The sequence below is a fragment of the Callithrix jacchus genome, chromosome 8 (assembly GCF_049354715.1).
Source record: "Callithrix jacchus isolate 240 chromosome 8, calJac240_pri, whole genome shotgun sequence".
NCBI lineage: Eukaryota > Metazoa > Chordata > Mammalia > Primates > Cebidae > Callithrix > Callithrix jacchus.
Window position 1 is genome coordinate 102,777,857 of NC_133509.1, and position 23,145 is coordinate 102,801,001.

Below are 23,145 nucleotides of genomic sequence, written 5' to 3' on the forward strand. Positions count from 1 at the left end.
CGTGGCCAGGACAACTGAGAGAAGGCAATACCTGGTCTGCAAGGCTAAGCAAAGGCAACTCATTACAGTGGGGTGGAAGTAAGCTTTGTCTTTGTCTCACCTCGACGCCCAGTTGGTAGTACTCAGCTTCCAAAAGCTGGTTCCTTAGCCTAGTTACCGCAGCTGGCTGCAGTATCTGATCCAAAGATGGCACGTGGCGATAGGCAGCAGCAACTAAAATATTCAGCACATCTACCTTGCTGATGTAGCTATAAGGAGGAAAAAGACAAGGCCATGAGGCTCCCTACAGTCTTACTAAGAGTAGCTGCTTAAAGGTTTCCTACTCCCTTTTCTTTTTTTTGAGGAAGAGTCTCGCTCTATCACGAGGCTGGAGTGCAGTGGTCTGATCTTGGCTCACTGCAACCACCGCCTCCTGGGTTCAAATGATTCTTCTGTCTCAGCCTCTTGAGTAGCTGGGATTATAGGCGCCTGCCACCTTTCCCAGCTAATTTTTATATTTTTAAAATAGAGATGGGTTTCACCGTCTTGGCCAGGCTGGGCTTGAACTTCTGACATCAGGTGATCCACCTACCTTGGCCTCCCAAAGTACTGGGATTAAAGGCCTACTTCATTTTTAATTGCAAAAATGATCATTAGAATTGAGAGATGCATAGCATAGACACCATGAGTGAAAGCTCTGGAGTCACACCGAATCCTGGCTCCATCACTTAGTAGCTCTATGACCTGGAGCTAGTTAGTTAACCTCTCACTGCTTTAATTTACTCATCTGTAAAATGGATATACAGTCATGTGCCATATAATGATGTTTCAGTTAGCAATAAACTGCACATACAATGGTGGTCACATAGGATTCTAATACCATATCTTTACTATACCTTTTCTATATTAGATACACAAATACCATAGTGTTACAATTGCCTACAGTATTTGGTACAGTAACAAGTTGTACAGGTTTGTAGCCTAGAACAATAGGTCATAACCTGGGTGCGTAGAAGGCTATTCTCTCTGGGTTTGTGCAAGTGCACTCCATGGTGTTCGTACAATGATGAAATCACCTATAATGCAGTTCTCAGAACATATTCCCGTCATTAAGCCATGCATGACTGTAACAGTGGAGTTTTTAGGATAAAATAAAATAACCCAAGTAAAAGGGCTTAGGATAGTGTCTGGAACTTTTCTGGCACTCAATAAATGTTAGATATTCATGTTTGGAGTAGGGATGCTCAGGGTTATTTGAGGCAAAGCCTTTACATTGAATATTGGGGGCTTACAAGTAACCCATTTGCTTTTTGGTCCTTTGGAACATCCTTTGTGTGTGAGAGAGCAAAGATTCAGTATTAATGGCCTATACTCCTGGTTAGTGCACAGGTCATATCACTACAATTCCCTAGAGGTGCTGCTGGGTGGGGGCATCCTGGCCCTTCACTCATATTCTACACTTGACATCCTCACCCTGGGCTAAGGATGGGCTCTCATTATAGCCTACTAGGGCTGCCTTCTGTGATCTCACCCAATGCTTGTAAAAACCTTATAAAGGCAGAAAGCCTGGAGGACTAGATTATACTGTCTAGTGCTACTCAGACAAGTTTACACTCAAGGTTCCTGAGTCTTGTCTTATAACTGCAGCAAAAAAACTGTGGATCCTGACTTATCCACCAATTTCCTAGAAAGGGATTATGTACACCAGTCATTCTTATCAATGTAGGAATGAGGAGAGGAAAGTATATAAAAGCATCGGTACCCATAATATATTTGTATATTTGGAAAATGAAAACATTTGAAGTAGGTGGTGACTTAATTTTTATTTTGATGTTTTTAGAGACTAGGTCTCACTACATTGCCCAGGCTGCTCTCGAACTCCTGGTCTGGCCTTGGGATCCTCTTCCCTCAGCCTCCTGAGTAGCTGGAATTAAACATAAGAGTCACTGCACCCAGCTGAGGTTTTTTTTTTTCCTTTTTGAGACAGAGTTTCGCTCTTGTTGCCCAGGCTGGAGTACAATGGCACGGTCTGGGCTCACCACAACCTCTGCCTCCCAGGTTCAAGTGATTCTTGTGCCTCAGCCTCTGGAGTAGCTGGGATTACAGGCATGTGCCACCACACTTGGCTAATTTTGTATTTTTAGTAGAGACAGGGTTTCTCCATGTTGGTCAGGCTGGTCTCTCTCACCTAAGGTGATTCGCCTGCCTCAGTCTCCCAAAGTGCTGGGATTACAGGTGTGAGCCACCGTGCCTGGCCTGAGTTTTATTTTTAAACCTATATTTATTTATTTGTTTGTTTAGAAGAAGGAGGTATGAGTTAAAAGCATTAGAAAAATACTCTGAAAACCAAGAGTGTGTAATTGATATGCACGGCAACACATGCAAGCAATGAATCCACTCCCATCAGCAAACTGGTGTAAAGGCAAGGATTCTTAAAGTGGGCATATCTGAATGCAGGGTCAGAGAAAAGGCTGCGTAAATGTACCCCAGTGCAGTAAACTGTCAAAGAAGCGCATGACACCTTGGGGTGGGTGAGAATCCTACTCAAGTGAGGACTTCCTTATTTTCTGCTGCCCTCAGCCTAAAAATGGATATTTCTTCCATCTATATTACATTTTAAAGGAAATACAGGTCTTGAGGGGAAGTTTGTTTCCCCCCTATTCTAAGTATCTTTTTATTTCCTCATCTACATTACTGACATTTGAGATATATATATTTGAATATATTTTTATTTTTGCCTTAAGTCTTTTTTCATGTTTCCTTTGTTTTCCACCTTCTGTTATGTGGAAAGGTTTCTGTTTTTTTCCTCGTTCTATCCTTTTCTTGTAATTTGGTAGATTATTGATTCTTTTCATGGTTATTTAGAACATTTAACATATCTGTTTCTTCATGTATCAACTTGAAAAATGATGAGAATCTATATTACCTCTTGATATAAAGCAATCAAATTAGTTCCTTTCACTTCCTTCTACTTTGTTTACCTCCTCCTGCTTTTTTCAACCTTATAGTTTTGTTACTAAAAATATTAAAATTACTAACATTTTTGGCGTACACAGCATATACCAGGCTTAGTTCTTCACATTTACATGGATGAACTCATTTTATCCTTGTAACAGCCCCATGAGATCGGTATTACCATCCCATTTTATGGAGTGGGAAACTGAGGCCTAAAGGGGTTAACAGAACTAGGAAGTTGTGAAGCTGAGATCTGCTGTGCTCCATGCTGGCTGCTGAGTTCTTAGGCAAGTATTCTGAGCATATGTCTGAGGGAGGCAATGATACTGCAAAGAAAATTATGCTCCCTGCTCCCAAATCTGGTTAGGACTGAGTGCTGGGAATACACAATATGAGTCACACATCTGGGTGGATAGGCAGGGAATTAGGAGTTTTCATTGTCAGGCTGATGGATGGAGTCAAAGCAGGTTGTACAGGAACCTGAAGGAGGTCTAATCATACCTTTTCCATACACACTTCTACTTTACGACTCAGGTTCCTACTTGTGACACAGGAATAGACCATCTCCCAGCGTGCTTTTTAAAATCTATTATCCAGAACTCACTGAAGTCACAGTTCGAATTTGGTCAGGATTGGAGTAGAGTTTTGTTCAAGGAGGACACATTTTCTTTAAAAGCCAGAAGGTCCCACAGAGACTAACGGTGCTTCTCTACATTAATTTTAATGACAAATTAACCAGTGAAAGTCTTTACTTTCTTTCTGACTGGGTATAGCTAGAGCAAACTCTACTTTGAGGAGCTGCTCTGAAAAAGAAAAGGACACAGCATGTCAGGTAGGATGAGGAAGAACACTTGTGATCCAGCAACACCATTTTATCAACATCAAAGAGATGAAACATCTTTCAGCATGTTTTGTCAGAGAGGATGGTGAGATAAAAAATCATAGTGGGGGGCCGGGCGCGGTGGCTCACGCCTGTAATCCCAGCACTTTGGGAGGCCGAGGCAGGTGGATCATGAGGTCAAGAGATCGAAACCATCCTGGTCAACACGGTGAAACCCCATCTCTACTAAAAATATAAAAAATTAGCTGGGCATGGTGGCACATGCCTGTAATCCCAGCTACTCAGGAGGCTGAGGCAGGAGAATTGCCTGAACCCAGGAGAAGGAGGTTGCGGTGAGCCGAGATCGCACCATTGCACTCCAGCCTGGGTAACAAGAGCGAAACTCTGCCTCAAAAAAAAAAAAATCTCATAGTGGGGTCAGAAAAAGAAGCTGGTTAGAAATTGCTCCCGAGTGAAAGAATAGAGACACACTGCCCTCTACCTGTCACAAAGAGCCAAGTCTTGGCTCTGGCCGGCTTTGACGAACATCATCTTGGCGCTGAAGAGCAGTTGCTTCATGATGTCTGTGAGCAGCCCGGCATCCACCTCCGGGTTGGTGAGGCGCTTGGAGAGCCGGCAGCAGTGCTCAATCAGCTGGTGACCACAGGCAATGCTGTCCCGGTGCAGATTCAGGATGGCAATGCACAAGGAGGCGCTGGGGGCCTGGCCAGGGTGGAAAATGGAGAACACATGGTGAGTCCAGGGGCCAGAGCATTCTCCAAAGGCAGCTGGGTGGCAAAAATTATCTTTCCCCTTTCAAAAGGCTGAAAGACACTGGAGGAAGGAACCAGATTCCACAAGAAAGCAGAAGTGGAACTAAACAAATTTCAGATGTTCTAAGTAGCACTGCCAAAGCTCTGGCTGTTAGGTTTTGTCATTTTACTGGGAAGAAGGGCACTGTGTCCACCTGTTACTTCTTTATTTTTTTGAAACAGGGTCTTACTCTGTTGCCCAGGCTGGAGTGCAGTGCTGCAATCTCAGCTCACTGCAACCTCTGCCTCCCAGGCTCAAGCAATCCTCCCACCTCAGCCTCCCAAGTAGTGGGGACCACAGGTGTGCACCACCACGTCTGGCTAATTTCTGTATTTTTTGTAGAGACAAGCATTTCACCATGTTTCCCAGGCTGGTCTCAAACTCTTGGCCTCAAGAGATCCACCCACCTCAGACTCTCAAAGTGCTGGAATTACAGGTGGGCCCCACTGCGCATGGCCTTGTCACTTACTTCTAGACAATGTCCATAGGTCCCCTCCTTTCTCTGGTTTACTAGTGCAAGTCCTTATTGCTGGCTTGGACAACAATAGTCAGCTTGCTTGTATGACCGCCTAGAGGAGCTTCTTTAAGCCATGGACACACTGCTGCTAAATTAATATTCCTGAAGTACACTTGGGAATCTTTCATACGTCTCTGGTATCTATCAAGTAGATAGTCCTTACTGCAGAATGCAAGGCCCTTTACATAAATAATCCTTTTTTAGTCCTACCTTTATGAGCTCTCTATTAACTCTATTGACTCTATGTTCCCTTCAAATTAAACAACTTCTACTTCTCCAGTCATGCCCTGCAATTTTGGACATGGTGTCTTTGCTAGGATGTTTCGATTTTGTATTCTTTGTCCTTCCCCATCCCCAGTCTCCTCATGACTCCTAACTTTCTGCTTGTCACACTTCTACCATTCTTCCAAAGCTCATCTTAAATCTTAAATGCTACCTCTTCAACGAAGCCTTTCCTGGTCTCCCTTTGTGCAATTCCCAAGATGCTCATTATTTTCTATCTTAATGGATTTACTGGTTTAGCTCCCACATTGTTGCATTATAAACAAGTAAAGGTCAGGTGTGTTCACCTTTCTCTGTATTTCTTATCATACTACTACACATCATAAAGAAACTTAGGTGATCATTGCATTTTATTGCTGTTACCTGCTCATAGTAAAATTCACTCCGCACCAGCTCATTTTCCTCCTCTTTGAGATCCAAAATCCATTCCACCTCATCTGCTTTGGGAACTCTCACCACAAACGAGTATGGAGGGTTTTCACTCTTGGAGCTGTCTAGCGCTGAGAAGAGAATTGCCATTCATGTGTCATTCACTGGCTGGCAGTTCAGTCTAACCCAGTCCAGTGAGCTGGCATGAGTTGCAGGTAGACACTTGCCTGCTATCTCAGGGCCCCTTTCTCTCTCCTTGGTTCCTTTTGTTTGCTTTAGGACACCCCACTAAGCAACTCAAACCTTCTTCTCCAGGCCCAGACCTGCGGTGAGTGTTACAGCATTCATCACACAACCTTCTCGCTTTACACACGAAACCTCAAAAGGAGCGTGTTTCTCACCTGGACAGCTGAGCCATTGGATACTCTAAAAACTAACCTGCTGTGAACAGATACAGGCCAGACTGTTAACAGGGATTACCTAGGGAGGTAGGATGGTAAAGGGAAACCTAGGTAAAACTAAAATAAAATCACCTACTAAAAGTTAAGAACCAAATTCTTTGGTTGCTGGCCTTCTCAACGCTGGAAGCTAATGGGTCAATGTAATGGGTTAATATGATGAACTTCAGAGGAAACAGGCTCATTGAAATGCCAAGAATTTGCTTTGGCCAACAAGTTGAATGGAGTGCATAAGTTGGCCAAGTATATCAGTTGCGAGTGATATGCTGAAGATATGAGTCAACTTAAGAACACAAATGAAGAGTCACAGAGAATGGGATTTGGCCTTACCTTCTGGTTTTCCTGAAGTTTCCTCTGGGACACTGAAAACAGAGAAGGAAAAATGGTTAAACAAATGCCTGAGTCGCTTCTTTGTTTTGAGCCTAGTAGATAGCATCAGCTTACAGAGTCTCCCTGTTACAGTGGAGGGCTCTTTGAGGGTAGAAATGTTGAATGAAAGAGCCCCCCATCAATACTAATGGTCCATTTCAAATCTCAGCAGTATGGTGTTTGGGTAATTTCTTCCTGAAGGAGGGAGGCAGTGGTATGCTAGGGTCACAGAAACTGTGGAATAAGCATGGTATGTCTTCCTTCCTATGAAAGCAGTAATCGTTATGGTAAATAATGACCAAAAACGTTCATATCAGGACAAACATAATAATGCTATGGAGGAAAATATAAACTCTATTTAAGTTTGTAAATAAAGCATGCAGAATTCAAAGTAACTGGTTTTGGATGGTTGCTTTGGCCCATATTTCCAGATGCTCTTGGAGTCTTAGGTTCATGCTCCTTTGCTACCAGAAGTAGTGGAAACAATTGAGCAACATTGAACAAACAAAGTCTTAATATGTCTTGCCAGAGGTATTAGCAGTGTCTGAAATTTGTTGGCAGGTGAACTCTGTGTAGGCAAGTATGGAGGCTCTTCTAATTATGGATTACAAGCAAGTACCTAGATCAGAGTTGACTTAAGCAATGCCCAAGCATTCAGCAGGTGTGAATATGTCCATCCAAGCTGAGTGGAGACCAGCTGAAGCAAGAGAGCCTGGAAAATAGGTGAGTTGGTGAACTAAGCTCAATGGCCTCGGTCTGGGGAAGGGCTAAGGAACCAATGTCCTGATTTCAGAGAGAACATCATGTAAGAGCCTTGAACACCTCTTCCTCTCAACCCTACTTTCTCTCTTAGTAGATTCTCTGAGCAAGGTCAGTGTACAAACACTTCACTGTAGAGTTAATGGCATTTCAGTGTGAATGTTATATATTTTTGTAAGTGTTCTGGATTTGAAATGCACTCTATAACGAGACTCCTAGGAGTGTAGGGCCCTGGGGGAGGGTGCAGCAGTCAATAATAGCAACAGCCCTGCTGGAGGACACTCACTCTTTGTTGCAGTAACTATAGCACTGATCACACACACGAGCAGGGTTCTCTCTGCAGCCCTCCACCGCCATTTTCTTAGTGGAGCAGGAACTGCACACTAGCCGGCCACAGCGGCGACAGTGATGACGCCTGTTAAACTGAGGAAAGCCATCAGGAAGAGAAAGAAGAGGGAGAAGAGAAGGGGAGATTGCCATCAGTCCATTTATACATGGTATTAGCTACCAATGGCTTATTTATTAAGAACACCAAGTGCTTGGGTCTCTATTGAAAAAGGACACAACAATCTTTGCCCTAAAATATCAAACATTTAAAAATATTTGTCCACCGATGGGCAAAGACGCCAAGTCATGAGTTTTGCAGCAGCTCCGGACAAGTTCTACTTGGGTATGGAGGCAATATATGGAGAAACAGTAAAAAGTACTAGGGAAGAAGTCACTTTCTGAGCCAGTGAGTATCACATTTCTATAAAGTATTGATGACAATGACTAAGAAATTATTTCTTAGTCAAGAAACACTATTTTAAAATACCAAGGCTATTTTACCAGACACCATTTGTAACACATGATAAACGTGAAGTAAGACTTTCAGGCCAGGTGTAGTGGCTCATGCCTATAATCCCAGCACTTTGGGAGGCCGAGACGAGCAGATCACCTGGGGTCAGGAATTTGAAAGCAGCCTGGCCAACAGGTGAAACCCCATCTCCACTAAAAATACAAACATTAGTCAGGTATGCTGGTGGGAGCCTGTACTCCCAGTTACTTGGGAAGCTGAGGCAGAAGAATCGCTTGAACCCGGGAGATGAAGGTTGCAATAAGCCGAGACAGCAACACTCTACTCCAGCCTGGGCGACAGAGCAAGACTCTGCCTCAAAAAAAAAAAAAAAGGAAAAAAAAAGACTTTTAAAAATATAAACACTTAGGTACAATTTAATTTTACATATAAATTCTTAATTTGTATCAGTCAATTCAGAATTTCTCATCAGTCTTCTCCAAATTATATACCTTCTCTATACATCCAGATTCTGATATGTGTAATACAATAATATTATCAAGCTCATCAGGTTATTGTAAAATTTAAGAGAAATAACTTAAGCCAAGCACTTATTATCATGCCAGGAACATATATAGTCGCAGTCAATAAAGGCCAACCGTTGTCATGAAGAACTTAAAGATTAGAAACTCTTTCGATAAACCACCCTATATGTAAGTAAACCTTCTATATGGTGGCTTCAAAGCTAGAGAGCAGTTTGTCACGTATAACTCCTTTTGGTGGCTTGTCATATGTCTCAACAAGCCACAACCAATTGTCCTCCTTGAAGATTTTTAAGTTTAAATGAGAAAATCTGACTTTGGTTTCCTAATATCTTTTTTAAAAAATATTTTTATTTTAGATTCAGGGGTACATGTGCAGGTTTGTTGTATAGGTAAACTCATGACTCGGGGGTTTGGTGTACAGATTATTTTGTCACCTGGGTACTAAACATAGTACCTAGCTGTTTTTTTCCCTTCAACCTCTCCCTCCTTCAAACCTCTCAAGTAGTCCCAGTATCTGTTGTTCCCCTTTTTCTGTCCATGTGTTCTCATTATTTAGCTTCTGCTCATAATTGAGAACACGTGGTATTTGGTTTTCTGTTCCTGTGTTAGTTTGCTAAGATAATGACCACTGGTTCCACCCACGTTCCTGCAAAGGACATGATCTTGTTCTTTTTTATGGCTGTATAGTATTCCATGGTGTATATATATCACTTTTCTTTATCCAGTCTATCATGGATGGGCATCAAAGTGCCTTTAAAGTACTGCTTCATTTCATTCTAATAGGGATATAGAAATATTACATCTCTTTTATAGATGAGGAGGAAATAGACACAGAGCAATTATATCACCATCACTTTCATCAGTACTGAGCTGATGTGGCATACTGGATAGGTACTGCATTAAGTATGGTGTATTACCATATTTAATCCTAATAGCTCCATGAGCCTAAGAATATATCATCCTTAATTTACAAGTGGGCACATGAGACCAAAATAGCGTATAGTCACACTGTCATAAAGAGGCAGAGCCAGGATTAGAACCAAGGTCCTCTGTCTCCTGAGTCAGTGCATATAACCACTGCTAGATCACCAGTCTTACTGTCAAAGACACAGGAGCTGGAAACAAGATTCATTGACATCTGGTGACTCATCCTACCTCTTTTTTATTATCTCATGACAATGGCAAAGATTTTAGAATTTAACAATTTTTTTTTTTTTTTTTTTTGAGATGGAGTTTTGCTCGTTACCCTGGCTGGAGAGCAATGGCGCGATCTCAGCTCACCGCAACCTCCGCCTCCTGGGTTCAGGCAATTCTCCTACCTCAGCCTCCTGAGTAGCTGGGATTACAGGCACGTGCCACCATGCCCAGCTAAGTTTTTTTGTATTTTTAGTAGAGACGGGGTTTCACCATGTTGACCAGGATGGTCTCGATCTCTTGACCTCATGATCCACCCGCCTTGGCCTCCCAAAGTGCTGAGATTACAGGCATGAGCCACCGTGCCCAGCCCAATTTAAGGATATTTGAGGATGTCTACTACCTGTCTGGATCCAGAAAATACATTCTGGTAAGGTCAAATATAAACCCCAATGTTTTAGATTTGACAGTTCTGAAAATATCAATATTCTTTTGGGGACAGGCGGTAACTCTATAAACTCAGGTTCATGAACTAAAATTCTCCTTTACCTTCTCCTGAGGGTGTTAGTGGAGACCGATGCTGCTTACCATGGTGAAGTGCTCCCTGCAGCAGACCATGCAGATACTCTTAGTCTCATCTGGTACCCACTGATGCCTGGCAGGGGGTGTTGCTGGGGGCACAAATTCCAGTGGGGTCTGGGTTGGTGGGAAACTCCTTTCCTTTAGACTGGGGGAATGTACAATGGAGATACCTGGGAGGCAGAACCAGAGGTCAGAGTGAAAGGTAATCAATATACCAGCTTATAGATGAAGAGGGAATGATAGAATTTCACCATTTTACAAAGCCTTATTGAAAGAACAGATCCAGTTAATGATCATCAGTGGTTGTTTGTATCATAAAAGAGAGACAACTGAACATTGTGTGCCTCCTGATGGACATGTATACCACCTGCTATCAAGTAAACTTACTAAAAAATGTTACACCTGAATCAAGTCCAATTTCTAGATCTAACTACCAGTGTCCTGGAAATTCTGAGGACAAAGATGCAGATTGCCACCGGGAGGCAGTCAGCAAAATCCAGCATGTGGGAAGCTCCAGGGGACAAATGACTAGTCTCCTCCACAAATAAAAGAGAGGTAGGGTGGATAAACAAGAAAAGAGGCAGGGAACCTATTGATTAAAGGTGTTAAGAGGCTGGTACAATGGCTCATGCCAGTAATCGCAGCACTTTGGGAGGCTGAGGCAGGAGAATCACTGGAAGCCAGGAGTTCAAAACCAGCCTGGGCAACACAGCAAGACTCCATCTATACAAAAGAAAAAAATTCAATGGTTAGCCAGGCATGCTGGTGTGTGCTTGTAGTCCCAGCTACCGGGGGGAGCTGAGGTGGGAGGATTGTTTTAGCTCAGGAGTTCATGATCATACTACTGTACTCTGGCCTGGGTGACAGAGGGAGACTATCTCAAAAAAGAAAAAAAAAAAGAGACTTAAGAGAAATTTCACCAAATCCCATGCCAGGTATGGATATTATTTAGATCTTGAGTCTAGAAAAACCAACCATAAAAAAATCTTGATGAGATTTGGAGTAATTTGATTACTGACCTGATATTTGAGAATAAGGAATTATTATTATTATTCCTAGATGTGATAATGATATTATGGCTTTGTTTTATGAAAGTCCTTACCTTTCAGAGATTTATACTGAAGTATTTATAAATGAAATGATACGACATCTGGGATTTGTTTCAAAATACTCTGGCAGAATGATGTGGGGGTATAGAAGAGACAAGAATGGTCATGATGAGAGGATAATTATTTTAACTGGCTAACAAGAATTGAGGCATTCTTTGTACTAATCTCTCTTTTGTGATTGCAAATTTTCCATAATAAAAAAACTCAGAGGCTGGGTGCAGATTATGCCCGTAATCCCAACACTTTGGCAGGGCAAGGTTGGAGGATCACTTGAGTTCAGGAGCTCAAGACCAGCCTAGGTAACAAAGCAAAATTCTGTCTCTACAAAAAATAAAATAATTAACCAGGCAATGGTGGTGTGTGCCTGTAGTCACAGCTACTTGAGAAGCTGAGGCTGGAGGAACTGACCTGTAGTCAGCTCTGATGGCACCACCGCACTCTAGCCTGGGCAATAGAGTGAGACCCTGTCTCCAACAAAACGAAACAAAAAGCTCTCTCTCACACACACACCAAAGTTGCTCAGGTTGCCTTATGCAGATGCATGTAGCTGCTCATATACTTGCAAGGCTGAGCCCTCCCCAGTTCAGCTGGTTATCATGAAGCATGGCTAATTCTCAAAGTATGTCCAGAAAATGCCACAGTCTGCTTTATGATATGTAAAGAGACTTCTTATCACTTAGCAGAGCAATGTTGGCTGGTCACAGAAAAAGAGAGCTGTTAAACATAGTGACTCTTTGTAGCACTCAGAAGAAGAGACCTTAGAATCCTGCTCCTTTGACCACTGGAAGCCAGGAGTTCAAAAACAAAGTGTTTTGGCAAAACAAAACACTTGTCTGAGCTTCTTTTGAGAGTAGGCCACTGTGTAGCGGCTGGAGACCAGGGGACTGGAGGGGTGGTGAAAAAGGTGCCCAAGACATGGCTGAGGACTTCAAGGAGCTTGTGCTTTGTGTGGGACAGTATGAACTTGAGGGCTAAGTACAGTCAATCCTCATTAATAGCAGGTTGCATATTTGTGAACTTGCTTATTCGTTAATATTTGTAACCTCAAAAACAGTATTCATCTTGCTTTCATGGTCATTTGGAAACACATGCAGTAGTGAAAATTTTGAGTCACCCAACACTCAACTCTCAGATTCCCAGCTGAGGTTGTTTCGACCTTTATACAACAGTGACCTGGCTGGGCGTGGTAGCTCATGCCTATAATCCCAGCATTTGGGAAGCCAAGGCAGGTGGATCACCTAAGGCCAGGAGTTTGACACCAGTCTGGCCAACATAGTGAAATCCCATCTCTACTAAAAACACAAAAATTAGGTGGGAGTGGAAGTACACGCCTTTAATCCCAGCTACTCAGAGGCTGAGGCAGGAGAAATGATTGAACCCAGAAGGTGGAGGTTGCAGTGAACCAAGATTGCGCCACTGCACTCCATCCTGAGCGACAGGTAAGACTCCATCACAAAAACAAAACCAAAAAACAACAGTTACCAGAAGGTAGAGATGGTAGGGACAGTGCAGGGTAGTACAAGAAGCTCAGTGCTGGGGCTAGTTGGATGAATCCCAATTCTGGGACCTGTTAGTGGGGGGTGGTCTCAGGCAAGTCACTTACCACTTCTGAACCTCCTTTGTAGAAAAAAAGAAATAGAATTGCCTAGGATGAGTTATTTTTAGGATTTAAGATTACCATCTATGTGAGATATGTGTATACATGTACATATTTCCCCTAGGAGCAAGAGTTCTGGATTTGTTAGTTCAGTGTGGAGACTTTTATAGATATACTGCCACAGATAACAAGAATTTACTGTATGTTGAATTTTTTGGGGATATATAAAGCTGAAATGAACCAAGACAAAAAATTAATAACTTTTAATGTTGTAACTGAACATTCTGAAAGACAGAATAAGGCAAGACTGAGCTGAAAAATGTTAGTGAATACTCAGAGCCAGTTCTTACCAGGAGAAGCAGGAGGGAACTCTGCTGATGGTGATTTAGGGAGGGTCTCGGGATCTGAAGCCTGGTGGACAATTTCCTGGAGATGAATCACAGAATCTGTAGAGAGAGAAAATGCTGACAAAATATGGTTCTACCATAAGCACTTGATTCACCACCCTAGCCATTTAGAACAAAGGTCTGTTGGCTTTTCTGCTTGCCATTCCATGACCCTGCCAGGTATTAAGAGAACGGAGGAGGTACCTCTAAGCCCATAGCATGCATGTTCCTTAAACTCCTCAAAAAACAAACCATGTTTAGGCATATGAGATAATGAAATGGACACTAGGATTCTACAAAGTAAATGTAAAAATGCCCAGGAGGAAGTGGAAGATGTTGAAATGATGCCCCTGGAGGGCAGGGAGTGAGAAAAAAGAGCTGGCTGGGAACATCAGTCCATACTTCAGTTTCTTCATTGTAGAAGAGGCTGAGTCAGCTCACATACAAGCGGTATCTGATGTGATCCTGGGAATAAGGCATACTCTCAATACCAAACGACGGCACTGAAGAGCCCACTACATCAAGGCCAGACAGAGACCATTTCCAGCCTATTTTGTTTTCCAAACCTTTATGTTATTATGCATGCAGTGGTCATCTACAACTTTTTGATTCTGGTCATTATTCTACTTCCTCCAAGACTAAGATCTCTCCTGTGTAATGAAGAGCTCTCTGTCCTGAAATGTATTCGTTCACTCTAGATCAACCCAAAATATTAAAAAGGGATAAAATTAAAACTAAGAATGTATTAGTTTTAATTTTAGAATCCCCTTCCAGGATGCTAGCAGTTACCTGATCGTTTCTCCCTCTGAGGGTACGGGAAGTCCAGAGCTTTCTCTGCATATCTGGAAAGCAGAGAGTCAACCTCGTCCATTGTGAAGCCAATCTCCTGCCCAACCAGCAGCTGCTGCAGAGTCTGCACAGCCACAGTGGCCCAATCCACCTTCATGTTCATAAGCAGCTGCTCCAGCATGAGCAGGGGGTTAGAGGACAAGTGGGAGTAGCTAGCTCGGTGCTGCTCAGGCAGGGTCAGCAGAATCTGTTTGTGGGATAGATCCATAGAGAAAAAAATTGTACACAAATTTCAGAAGAAACTCAAGATTCTTACTGGAAAGGGGAAGGGTGCATGAGAACAACAGGTGCATAGCCAGCTACTGAAATGGACTTGTGGTCTTTTAGGAAGCAAGGCTGAGCTCCCCACTAAATTCTGCAGATGGTAATTGAGAAGTACTCCAAGTACCTTCACCAGATGAGGGGTTAGTAAACTTTTTCTATAAAGGATCAGAGAGTACTCAACCATCCGGCTCTGCATGTACCTTGAAAGCAGCCATAGGTAGACATGTAAATGATAGTTGCATCTGTGTTCCAATAACACTTGCTTTACACAAACAGGCTGGGAACTAGATTTGGCCCATAGGTGGTAGCCTGGTGACCCTTGGCCTAGACTCCTCCAGGTATGGTTGAACTCTCCCTGACCCTTAATGCCACCATTCTGTTTATTTGAGGCTTTACTCAGAATGAGAAATACAAGGTGGTGTTAGTGGTCTGACGAAAGCTGGCACCTCCTATGTTCTACAGGTAAATGATAAATCTAAGTTCACCTTAGAGGTTGTGGTCACTAGGTTTGAAATACGTTCACTGACTCTGCTCACTGCCAGTTTTCAAGGGTTCCCCTACTTAGCTACAGCACATTGAGTGCATCTTGTTAAGGAACATGTTATGTAGCTTAACTCTTAGTAAGTGGGTAAGTGGTTATATTTATGGCTCTCCTAGTACATTTTATTTGTGGGGGAGTATATAGGACTGCCAGACAGAATAATTAGAAGAATGCCAGAGAGTCCTAGCTCTCCTCAAACTCTGCTTCACTGGATTACTTTCTTCTAGCTGGCAGTTTCTTCTACTAAAGTCTCCAAGGTTATACATCAATGTAAGAACTTATTATGTCATCTAATTACATACACAACTAACCCTCTTCCACTAGCACAGACAAGTTTATCAAGCAGTTGTTTTAAATCCTTACATCAGAAGCCCTTTGGAAGATATCCAGTCCCTATCCCAAGACCAGTCTTAACTGATATGGGGTAGAGGTGAATAACCTGTTTTTTTTTTAAAGTCCAGGTAATTCTAATATATTGTTAGAATTGAGAAGCACTGATATAGCAGATGCTATGGAAACCATAAAGGCAACTTAAGAGGACCAGGTAGAATTCACAATGGAGGCAAGACAGGAAGAGAATGACAAGTCCTAGGAGACTCAACTAGAATACAGTGGGCTGCTAGGGTAAAGATTTCATACAGCACCAGCCACGGATGGCAGGTGCCTGGCCAAAGAGCCATTGAAAAGGCAAGTTCTAAAGATGAGCTACACTTGCAGTTTCTCCCTCAGGCATGCTTTCCCAACACCCTCTTTTCCTCCTTACCTTGGATCCCACATACAGCGCCTGGATTTCACGGTGTCGGACAATAGTCAATTGTCCATAGAAGTGGGTGGTGAGGTAGTTGGCCAAGAAGTGAGAAGTGGCCAAGCTAGTGTGCTGGTCGAGGGATTGCTCTGTGACTTCAAGGCACATGGTGGGGTCAGGGATTCTTTGCAGGAGCTATTGTTGAAGGGTAGAGGAGGAAGGTGAGGCCTACAGAAGAGCTCTTAGACCAGCCTTGTTTTGTTTGAGAAAGGAATATTTAGGTTTATTCATTTTGGACTAACCCTTTCTCTACATTCATTTTTTTTTTTAAAACCACCCCTGTAGTTTCCCAAATGCCATGGCTTTGACAGGACCAGAATTCAGTAGAATTCTGGACCCAGCAGCCTCATCTGGCACTTAGTGCAAGGCTAGGCCCCTTCTACTCAATATGACTATAAGCAGCTCCTGAAAAACCCAAAGGAGCAGATCTGAGATTGCAGGGGATTCAACATGAAAATAAAGCCATCTGATTTGACTAATCTTGTCCCACCCTAGAAGAAAAATGGAAAGAACTGGGGGCTTACTTGCAGAGCCTTTTCATGATCTCTTCTTTCTAGAAGGTGGAGAAGATGCTTTTGATGTAGGCTGATTAAATGTTCTCTTGGAATAGGGTACAGGCAGCCCCACTCCTCACACAGCTCATAGTCCTGGAAGGAAACACACATGCTTCCAATCCCTTTAAATGACTGCCTGATTCTTCTTAGCAGCCTTGAGTCTACAAAGCCCCAGGAATGTTTGTAAGTGCTGATGGGAACCTCACTATGATGAAAATCACTGAAGCAGGCTTGTTGTTTATATCACTTTCGTCTTAGCTCTACTTAAAAAAAAAAAGTGGATAACATGTGGCAACAGACACTTGGTGTCATCCCTGGGGAGATTCTAAGGAAGTGGGAAAGACTGAAAAGACTGTTCAAAGGACATAGCACCTGCTCAGCTCTGACTGTTGCTAATAAGAATGGGCAGGCCCAATATTGTCAGACTTGTAAGTTACAAAAATTTTTTTTAAATCATAAAATTTCTGCATTTTAAAATTTTGGCAAAAGTCAATATGAAAAAATAAAAATTCTGCAGATCAATACTATAAAGACCAAATAAACATGTTGGTGGTTGGATTCCACCCATGTTCCTCTTCACACTATCCCCCAACCCCAATTTGTGAACTGTAGATGAAGTTTCAGAGAATAGAATTCCTGGGGCTTTGTTCAAATATTCCCACATGATGGTGCCTGGAATGTACTCCCTACAACCCTGCCTAGGACTGCCTTCTTCAGGATGCTTCTTTGTTTCTCAGGCTGTTAGGCGCCCTGTGTGTGCTCCCAGAATCTGGGCTTACTTCTGTCATTTGTATATTATGTTGCAGTCACCGAGGCATGCGTCATATATCACCCCCTCCCCAAAATGTGAGCCACTCCAGAGCAAGGACAGCTTAACTATTTTTGTTTCAACACCACCTAGCATAGTGATTGGCAAATAATAGGCATGCAATAAGTATTTCCTCAATGAACATTTGAATGAGCATCCACAGTCAGCTTCTCAAAAGGCAGACAAAATCCTACTTAGCACTTGAAAGTCCAATAAACACATGAACAGATATTCAAATTTACTAGTAATCAGTAAATTAAAACAATAATGAGATGCCATCTTATTACAAACAGTGAAAAGTTGGACAATATAAAAAGGTAACAAGGGGCCAGGCATGGTGGCTCATGTCTGTAATCCTAGCACTTTGGGAGGCCAATGTGGGTGGATTACTTGAGGTCAGGAGGTTGAAACCAGCCTGACCAACATGGTGAAACCTGTCTCTATTAAAAATACAAAAAAATTAGCCAGGCGTGGTGGTGGGTGCCTGTAATCCCAGCTAGTCAGGTGGCTAAGTCAGGAGAATCACCTGAACCTGGGAGGCGGAGTTTGCAGTGAGCCAAGATCGCACCACTGCATTCTGGCCTGGGTGACAGAGCAAGACTCTGTCAAAATAATAATAATAATAATAATAATAATAATAATAAGGTGAAAAGGTTATGGAATAACAGGAACTGCAAGTGGGAGTGTAACTGGAGTGAATGTTTTGAAGAGCAAGTTGGTAATATCCTAGCAAATGAATGATGACCCAGCAATTCCACTTTGAGGAGTACATTCTGTACCTAATGCATACAGTGTAGAAAATCTCAGGTATGAACATAGGGTGATAATACAAAAGAGTCAATTGTATTATTTTCTATACTTATCTAGATTTTGGCAAATTTCACAATACAAAACAATGTGGTATAGTTATTTTTTTAAAAAGTGAACATTGACATGCAGAAAGGGGTCTTTACAGCCAGCTAAGGGGTTACAACTCTGAAAGGAGCACAAAGGGGAACACCTCCCAGGAAAATGGTACCTGTGCTTCTAGAATCATGTTCATGACAGTTGATGGGTCCTCAACACAACAGCTCCTCAAGGTCTGCCAGTCACACCACACTGGGGGAGACTGCAAACCCAGAATCTAAGGAAAGACAGGAATATCCGTCAAACCACACTACAGCTTCTCCCTCCATGAACAAGTCACTGGCATGCCCACAGGTGGGCCATCCCTAGATCTCTGCCCCAAAGGCAGGCTGTCACAACTTGCCAGAAAAGAGAGCAAATTGAGCAAAGATTATTTAGAGAGCAGAATGAACCTATTCAGGAAGAACAAGCAGGGAGTGAAGATTGAATATGGAGGTCAGGACTGGGCCTTTCACTAGTGAAGACAGTGTTCCCATGCTTTACAAATTGTTCTGGGGTCACCTGTCCCATGCTCCTCCAACTCAAAACTCCACTCAGCATATTCTTCTGGCTTGAATGCTCTGTGGGATCACCTTTCATACAGCATTTTAGTTCTGCATAAAAACTGCCAAGGAAGAAGGAAAAGAAAGCTTTTTTCACCTGCCATTTTCACTGTCCCTGGTAGGGCTCCTGGATTCTGTCTGCTCCAAGTATATGAGGGAAAATTATCATCTATTTTATACTTGTTATATAGTTGTGCTTCCTAAATTTGTTCCTATAAGCCTCTTGAGCTTGAACATAACAAATATCCCAGAAGAATCTTTCACTTTTGAAATTGTCACCTTCATGCATCTTTTCAAAATAGCTCTTGGAATTTTGCTGAAATTTAAAACAACCTTTATAGAAGATATAATATACAAAAACATACACGAAGCTCAAATAGACGTGAAAAAGCCTTTCTGGACTGTAATACACAATTCCAATGTGAATCTTGTTATTCTTACCCTCACTTGATGCAAATATATTTAAAATTATGGGAATAAGTAACATAGGAACCAGCTTGGAGGCCTCCCTGCTGTTTACCTAAGAACTGAAGCCAGATGCAAAGCAAAACCCAGGCCTATATTTTCTGTTTCTTAAAGTCCCCCATCATATGAGAATAGGTTGGGGTTGATCATAGAGTGAGAAGCCCGTTTCCTTTCTCTTGATGCTAGGGTCCATACCTTCTGATATACCCGCAGCTCTGCCAGCTTCCTCTGCAGCTCACACTTTAGTCCTTCTTGGACAGCTGTGTCTGATATGCAATAGGCCAGAATCTCCAGGCATGACTCCAGAGGCCACCTGTCCACAAACTGTAGGGCCAGCTGACTTCTCAGAGATGCATCCTTCACAGGAAACAGGTATTGCCAACCTTCTTTGTCTATAAGACAAAAAAGAAACTCAGAGGCAGCAAGCGTGGCACCTGAAGAGCTCAAGAGTCCAGGTTACTTCTGGAGAAAGGGCTTTCTTCAGTTTCATAAAACAGGAGCTTGGATGATCCTTAAGATGCATGTGACCTAACTAGTTTTTACACTTGGAACCATTATATGACAAGGAAAATGCTGTAACTCTACCCTTTATTTCTCTTTATGTAAACCTGATAATAGTCACAAGACTTTCAGAGGGAAGAGAAGGAATAGGAAGGAAGGAAGGAAAGAAGGAAGGAAGGAAGGAAGGAAGGAAGGACGGACAGATGGACGGATAGACAGACGAGATGAAGCTCTCCATGTTTTGTCATGCTGAACATATTGGACTATTTCAGACTCACCTTGTCAGGGAAACTTTCCTTTTCCCTGTACTTTCCACCCTGTGCCATATGTAACCACTTGAAAGTTATTCCAGGTAACTAGTTTCACTCCCTGGATATTCTCTGTCATCATGACTTAGATCTCTCTCTTCCACACCCATCTCACAGATCTGATCTTAGAGACAGAAAGAACAGACTCCAAGCAATTAAGACCACATGGCCAGTCAGTGGATTTCTCCACTTTTTCAAGGCGGATTTTCTTCTTTCCAAAGGGAGCCAAGCCTCCTACCCAAAAGTCATTCCCTACATCAAACACCCGACTCTTGGGACAACACTACTAGAAATCCTAGTAGTAGAAATCCTAGAAGAAATCCTAGTAGTGTTGGAGCTCATTGGCTTTCCACTCTAGTTACACGTCAAAATCTTCTGGGGAGCTTTCAAAGCAGTGGTCATCAAACAGACCCACAATCTGCTTTTATAATAAAGTTTTATTAGAACATAGCCATGTTCATTTCTTTATATATTGACTCTGGCTGCTTTCATACTATACTGGAGGAGCTGGGTAGTTACGAGCAAGACTGTGGCTTACAAATTCCTTTATAGAAAAAGTTTGCTGATACCTATTTCAAAGGAAACATGTACCTGAGCTCCATCCTGGGCCTCCAGGGGTGCGGCCCAAACATTTGTAGTCTATAGAATTTCACTAGAATTGTGATATACAGTATTGAGAATACTGGTTACAAGGGCCTGTTTAAAGTCAGATAGACTTGGGTTCTAAGCTCTACTCTACCACTTACCAGCCTGGATAAGTGAACCTTGGTCTCCTCTTAATAACATGAGATTATGGTGGGACTTTTCTCTGGAGTTACCGTGAGGATTAAATGTGATGATACACCCAGTGAATGCCAAATATTACCACTAGTGGAAAAGGGAGGCATAGCATTCTGCTTACCACATGCCACAGCACAGCTCAGGATTGCATCCTTTATGCTGCTCAAATCGTCCACATCTCGCCCGTACACTTCAGTGAGCTGAAGGGCCCGGGACCAATCTCTGACCACCAAGGATTCCTTGAAAGCCTCAGTCAGTACATCTAGGGCAATGGGAGAATGTAGGCCCAGGAGAACGGTAGAAAGACCAGCCCAACCACAGAGATTCATAGCCAGACTCTGATCCTGCTGCGAGGAACCTTGCAGGGGCCCCCAGGCGGCCAGGAGGAAGGCCTCAAGCAGAGGGAATTGTTCCAGAAGGTGCTCACACTCCCGGGCTACCTGCTCTGCAGCTAGAGGCACCTCCCTGCGGCCACGAAGTTCCTTCCATGATAAGCTGGGCTTGCTGACCTTTAACCTCGGGGAAGCCCCCAGGCAAGCCACCAATGCCAGGAGCTTTGAGTGAGACTTAAGAAAGGCCAAGGTGGAGGAGGTGAGAGCTGGGAGTGATGAGTCCCGTGGGGAAGAGTAGGGCTTTCTTTCCAATGTGGGGTTCTCAGTTGGCCTTGGGGAGCTCTGCGTAGAAAGTGGGAGGTCATCCAGGCAGTGGGAGGCGTGCAGCTGGGCCAGAGTACTCAGGCGAGTCAGGAGGGAGGAGGTCTGCTGGCTTTGCTGGGATGAACAAAGAGCAAGGGGCTCACAGCAGCAGCCAACGATGACCTGCGGCACACTTAGGCTGAGATTCTCTTGGGCCAGAAGGGCTGCCAGTCTGGAAGGGGAGAAGCAGAAGGCATACGAGGCCTGAATACATAGGCATTATTACATAATCTTACGATTTCTTTATGCTTACATGAGCTAATGTAAATAAAAGTTTCTAATTTTTATACTCTTTTGTTTAAAACACAAAAAGTAGCCTATTAGACATACTCCTTTGCCCTTTGTGTTTTCACTGAACACATCTGGAAGATCTATCCACATCCCTCTACAGAGAGGACCCTCTTTAGTTTCTTAGTTGCATAGTATTCCAGTATATAGATGAACCACAACTTAACTATGCTCCTATTAGTGGGCAATGAGTTTTCTGATCTGTTGTTACTATATGCAAGGCTGCAATGAAATGATTTTGCACATAAATAATTTATCATACATATGATAAAGCTGTAGGATAGATTCCCCAATGTGGATTGCTAAATCAAAGGGCATATGAATTTGCAATTTTAATAAATATTGACAAACTGCCTTCCTGCAGAGGCTGTACAAATTTATGTCCCACTGGCAATCTCTGAGAATGCTGTTTTCCTACAGTCTAACCAAATATCATGTTATTGAAGTTTTGGATTTTTGCCTATTCATAAAGTACAGATTCACCCATTTCATACTTAACAATATAACTGCTAGAAGTATTGAGAGAAAAAAAAGAAAACAAGGCACATTACATTTTCACAGAGTTGTATAAGATAAAAGATTAAGTCTGGAAGAAATCCTCACTCTCTGTACTAACCCCAAGCACAACTGCACTGAGCCCCTGGCTATCTTGATGAAATAATCAGGAAGGCCCATGGCTGACTTGCATGAAGGTGGCTCCTACCTCTCTGGGGGAACTTGTCTCTCAAACAGGAGATGTGACACCAGCTGGGAAGAGCTCTGTTGCAGCAGAACAAAGGGATTTCCTACCTTGACCTCCACATGATCTGCAAAGGTAAAGAATATGATCTTTGTTTGCACCGCTGATTGCAAGAGTTCAGAGCCCTGTTTCCCAGAATCAAGAAAAAAGTACAGTGTCAAAATGAAGACAATATTGAGAGCCTTCTGTTAATTCATTCTAGGTAAAAGGTATTCTCAGCATGAACCTGACCACAGGTTTATCTATATCTTACCACTGCTCTAAAGACTTCCAACCCCAGATGAACTTCAGTGGGCAGGTCTAGCCATGGACAGATAACTCCTGCTCTCTTCAACCCGACTGAAGTGCATGCAGTACTCACTCTGCGGGCTTAGGAAAGAATCTGGTACTCAGAGACTTGATTCCTCTGCTGGGCCCTCAAATCCACAGTGGACCACATGTCTGACAGAGATATTTTTGAGTCACTAATTCCAAAATTGAGTACTCCCATGTGCTATACAATTAAACTAGCACAAGATGAATAAAATAGCCAGAGACGGGGCCAGGCACAGTGGCTCACACCTGTAATCTTAGCACTTTGGAGGCTGAGGTGGGCGGATCACGAGGTCAGGAGTTTGAGACCAGCCTGGCCAATATGGTGAAACCTCGTTT

At 42.8% G+C, this 23,145-nt stretch overlaps 1 protein-coding gene across 2 annotated transcripts in view; it reads right to left on the reverse strand.

The window, feature by feature from the left end:
- Nucleotides 1–23,145, reverse strand: part of ZFYVE26 (zinc finger FYVE-type containing 26) — a 67,936-nt gene that overhangs the window by 15,196 nt on the left and 29,595 nt on the right. For both annotated transcript variants that reach the window (XM_078335225.1, XM_002807245.6), the window contains 14 exons: nt 22,459–22,561; nt 20,894–21,639; nt 19,379–19,575; nt 18,289–18,393; nt 16,433–16,555; nt 15,867–16,043; nt 14,239–14,485; nt 13,414–13,509; nt 10,364–10,527; nt 7,608–7,744; nt 6,524–6,555; nt 5,730–5,866; nt 4,257–4,477; nt 101–248 (listed from right to left, as the gene is read on the reverse strand). In XM_078335225.1, coding sequence (XP_078191351.1) covers nt 101–248; nt 4,257–4,477; nt 5,730–5,866; nt 6,524–6,555; nt 7,608–7,744; nt 10,364–10,527; nt 13,414–13,509; nt 14,239–14,485; nt 15,867–16,043; nt 16,433–16,555; nt 18,289–18,393; nt 19,379–19,575; nt 20,894–21,639; nt 22,459–22,561 — 2,633 coding nt within the window. The remainder of the gene's footprint in view (nt 1–100; nt 249–4,256; nt 4,478–5,729; nt 5,867–6,523; nt 6,556–7,607; nt 7,745–10,363; nt 10,528–13,413; nt 13,510–14,238; nt 14,486–15,866; nt 16,044–16,432; nt 16,556–18,288; nt 18,394–19,378; nt 19,576–20,893; nt 21,640–22,458; nt 22,562–23,145) is intronic.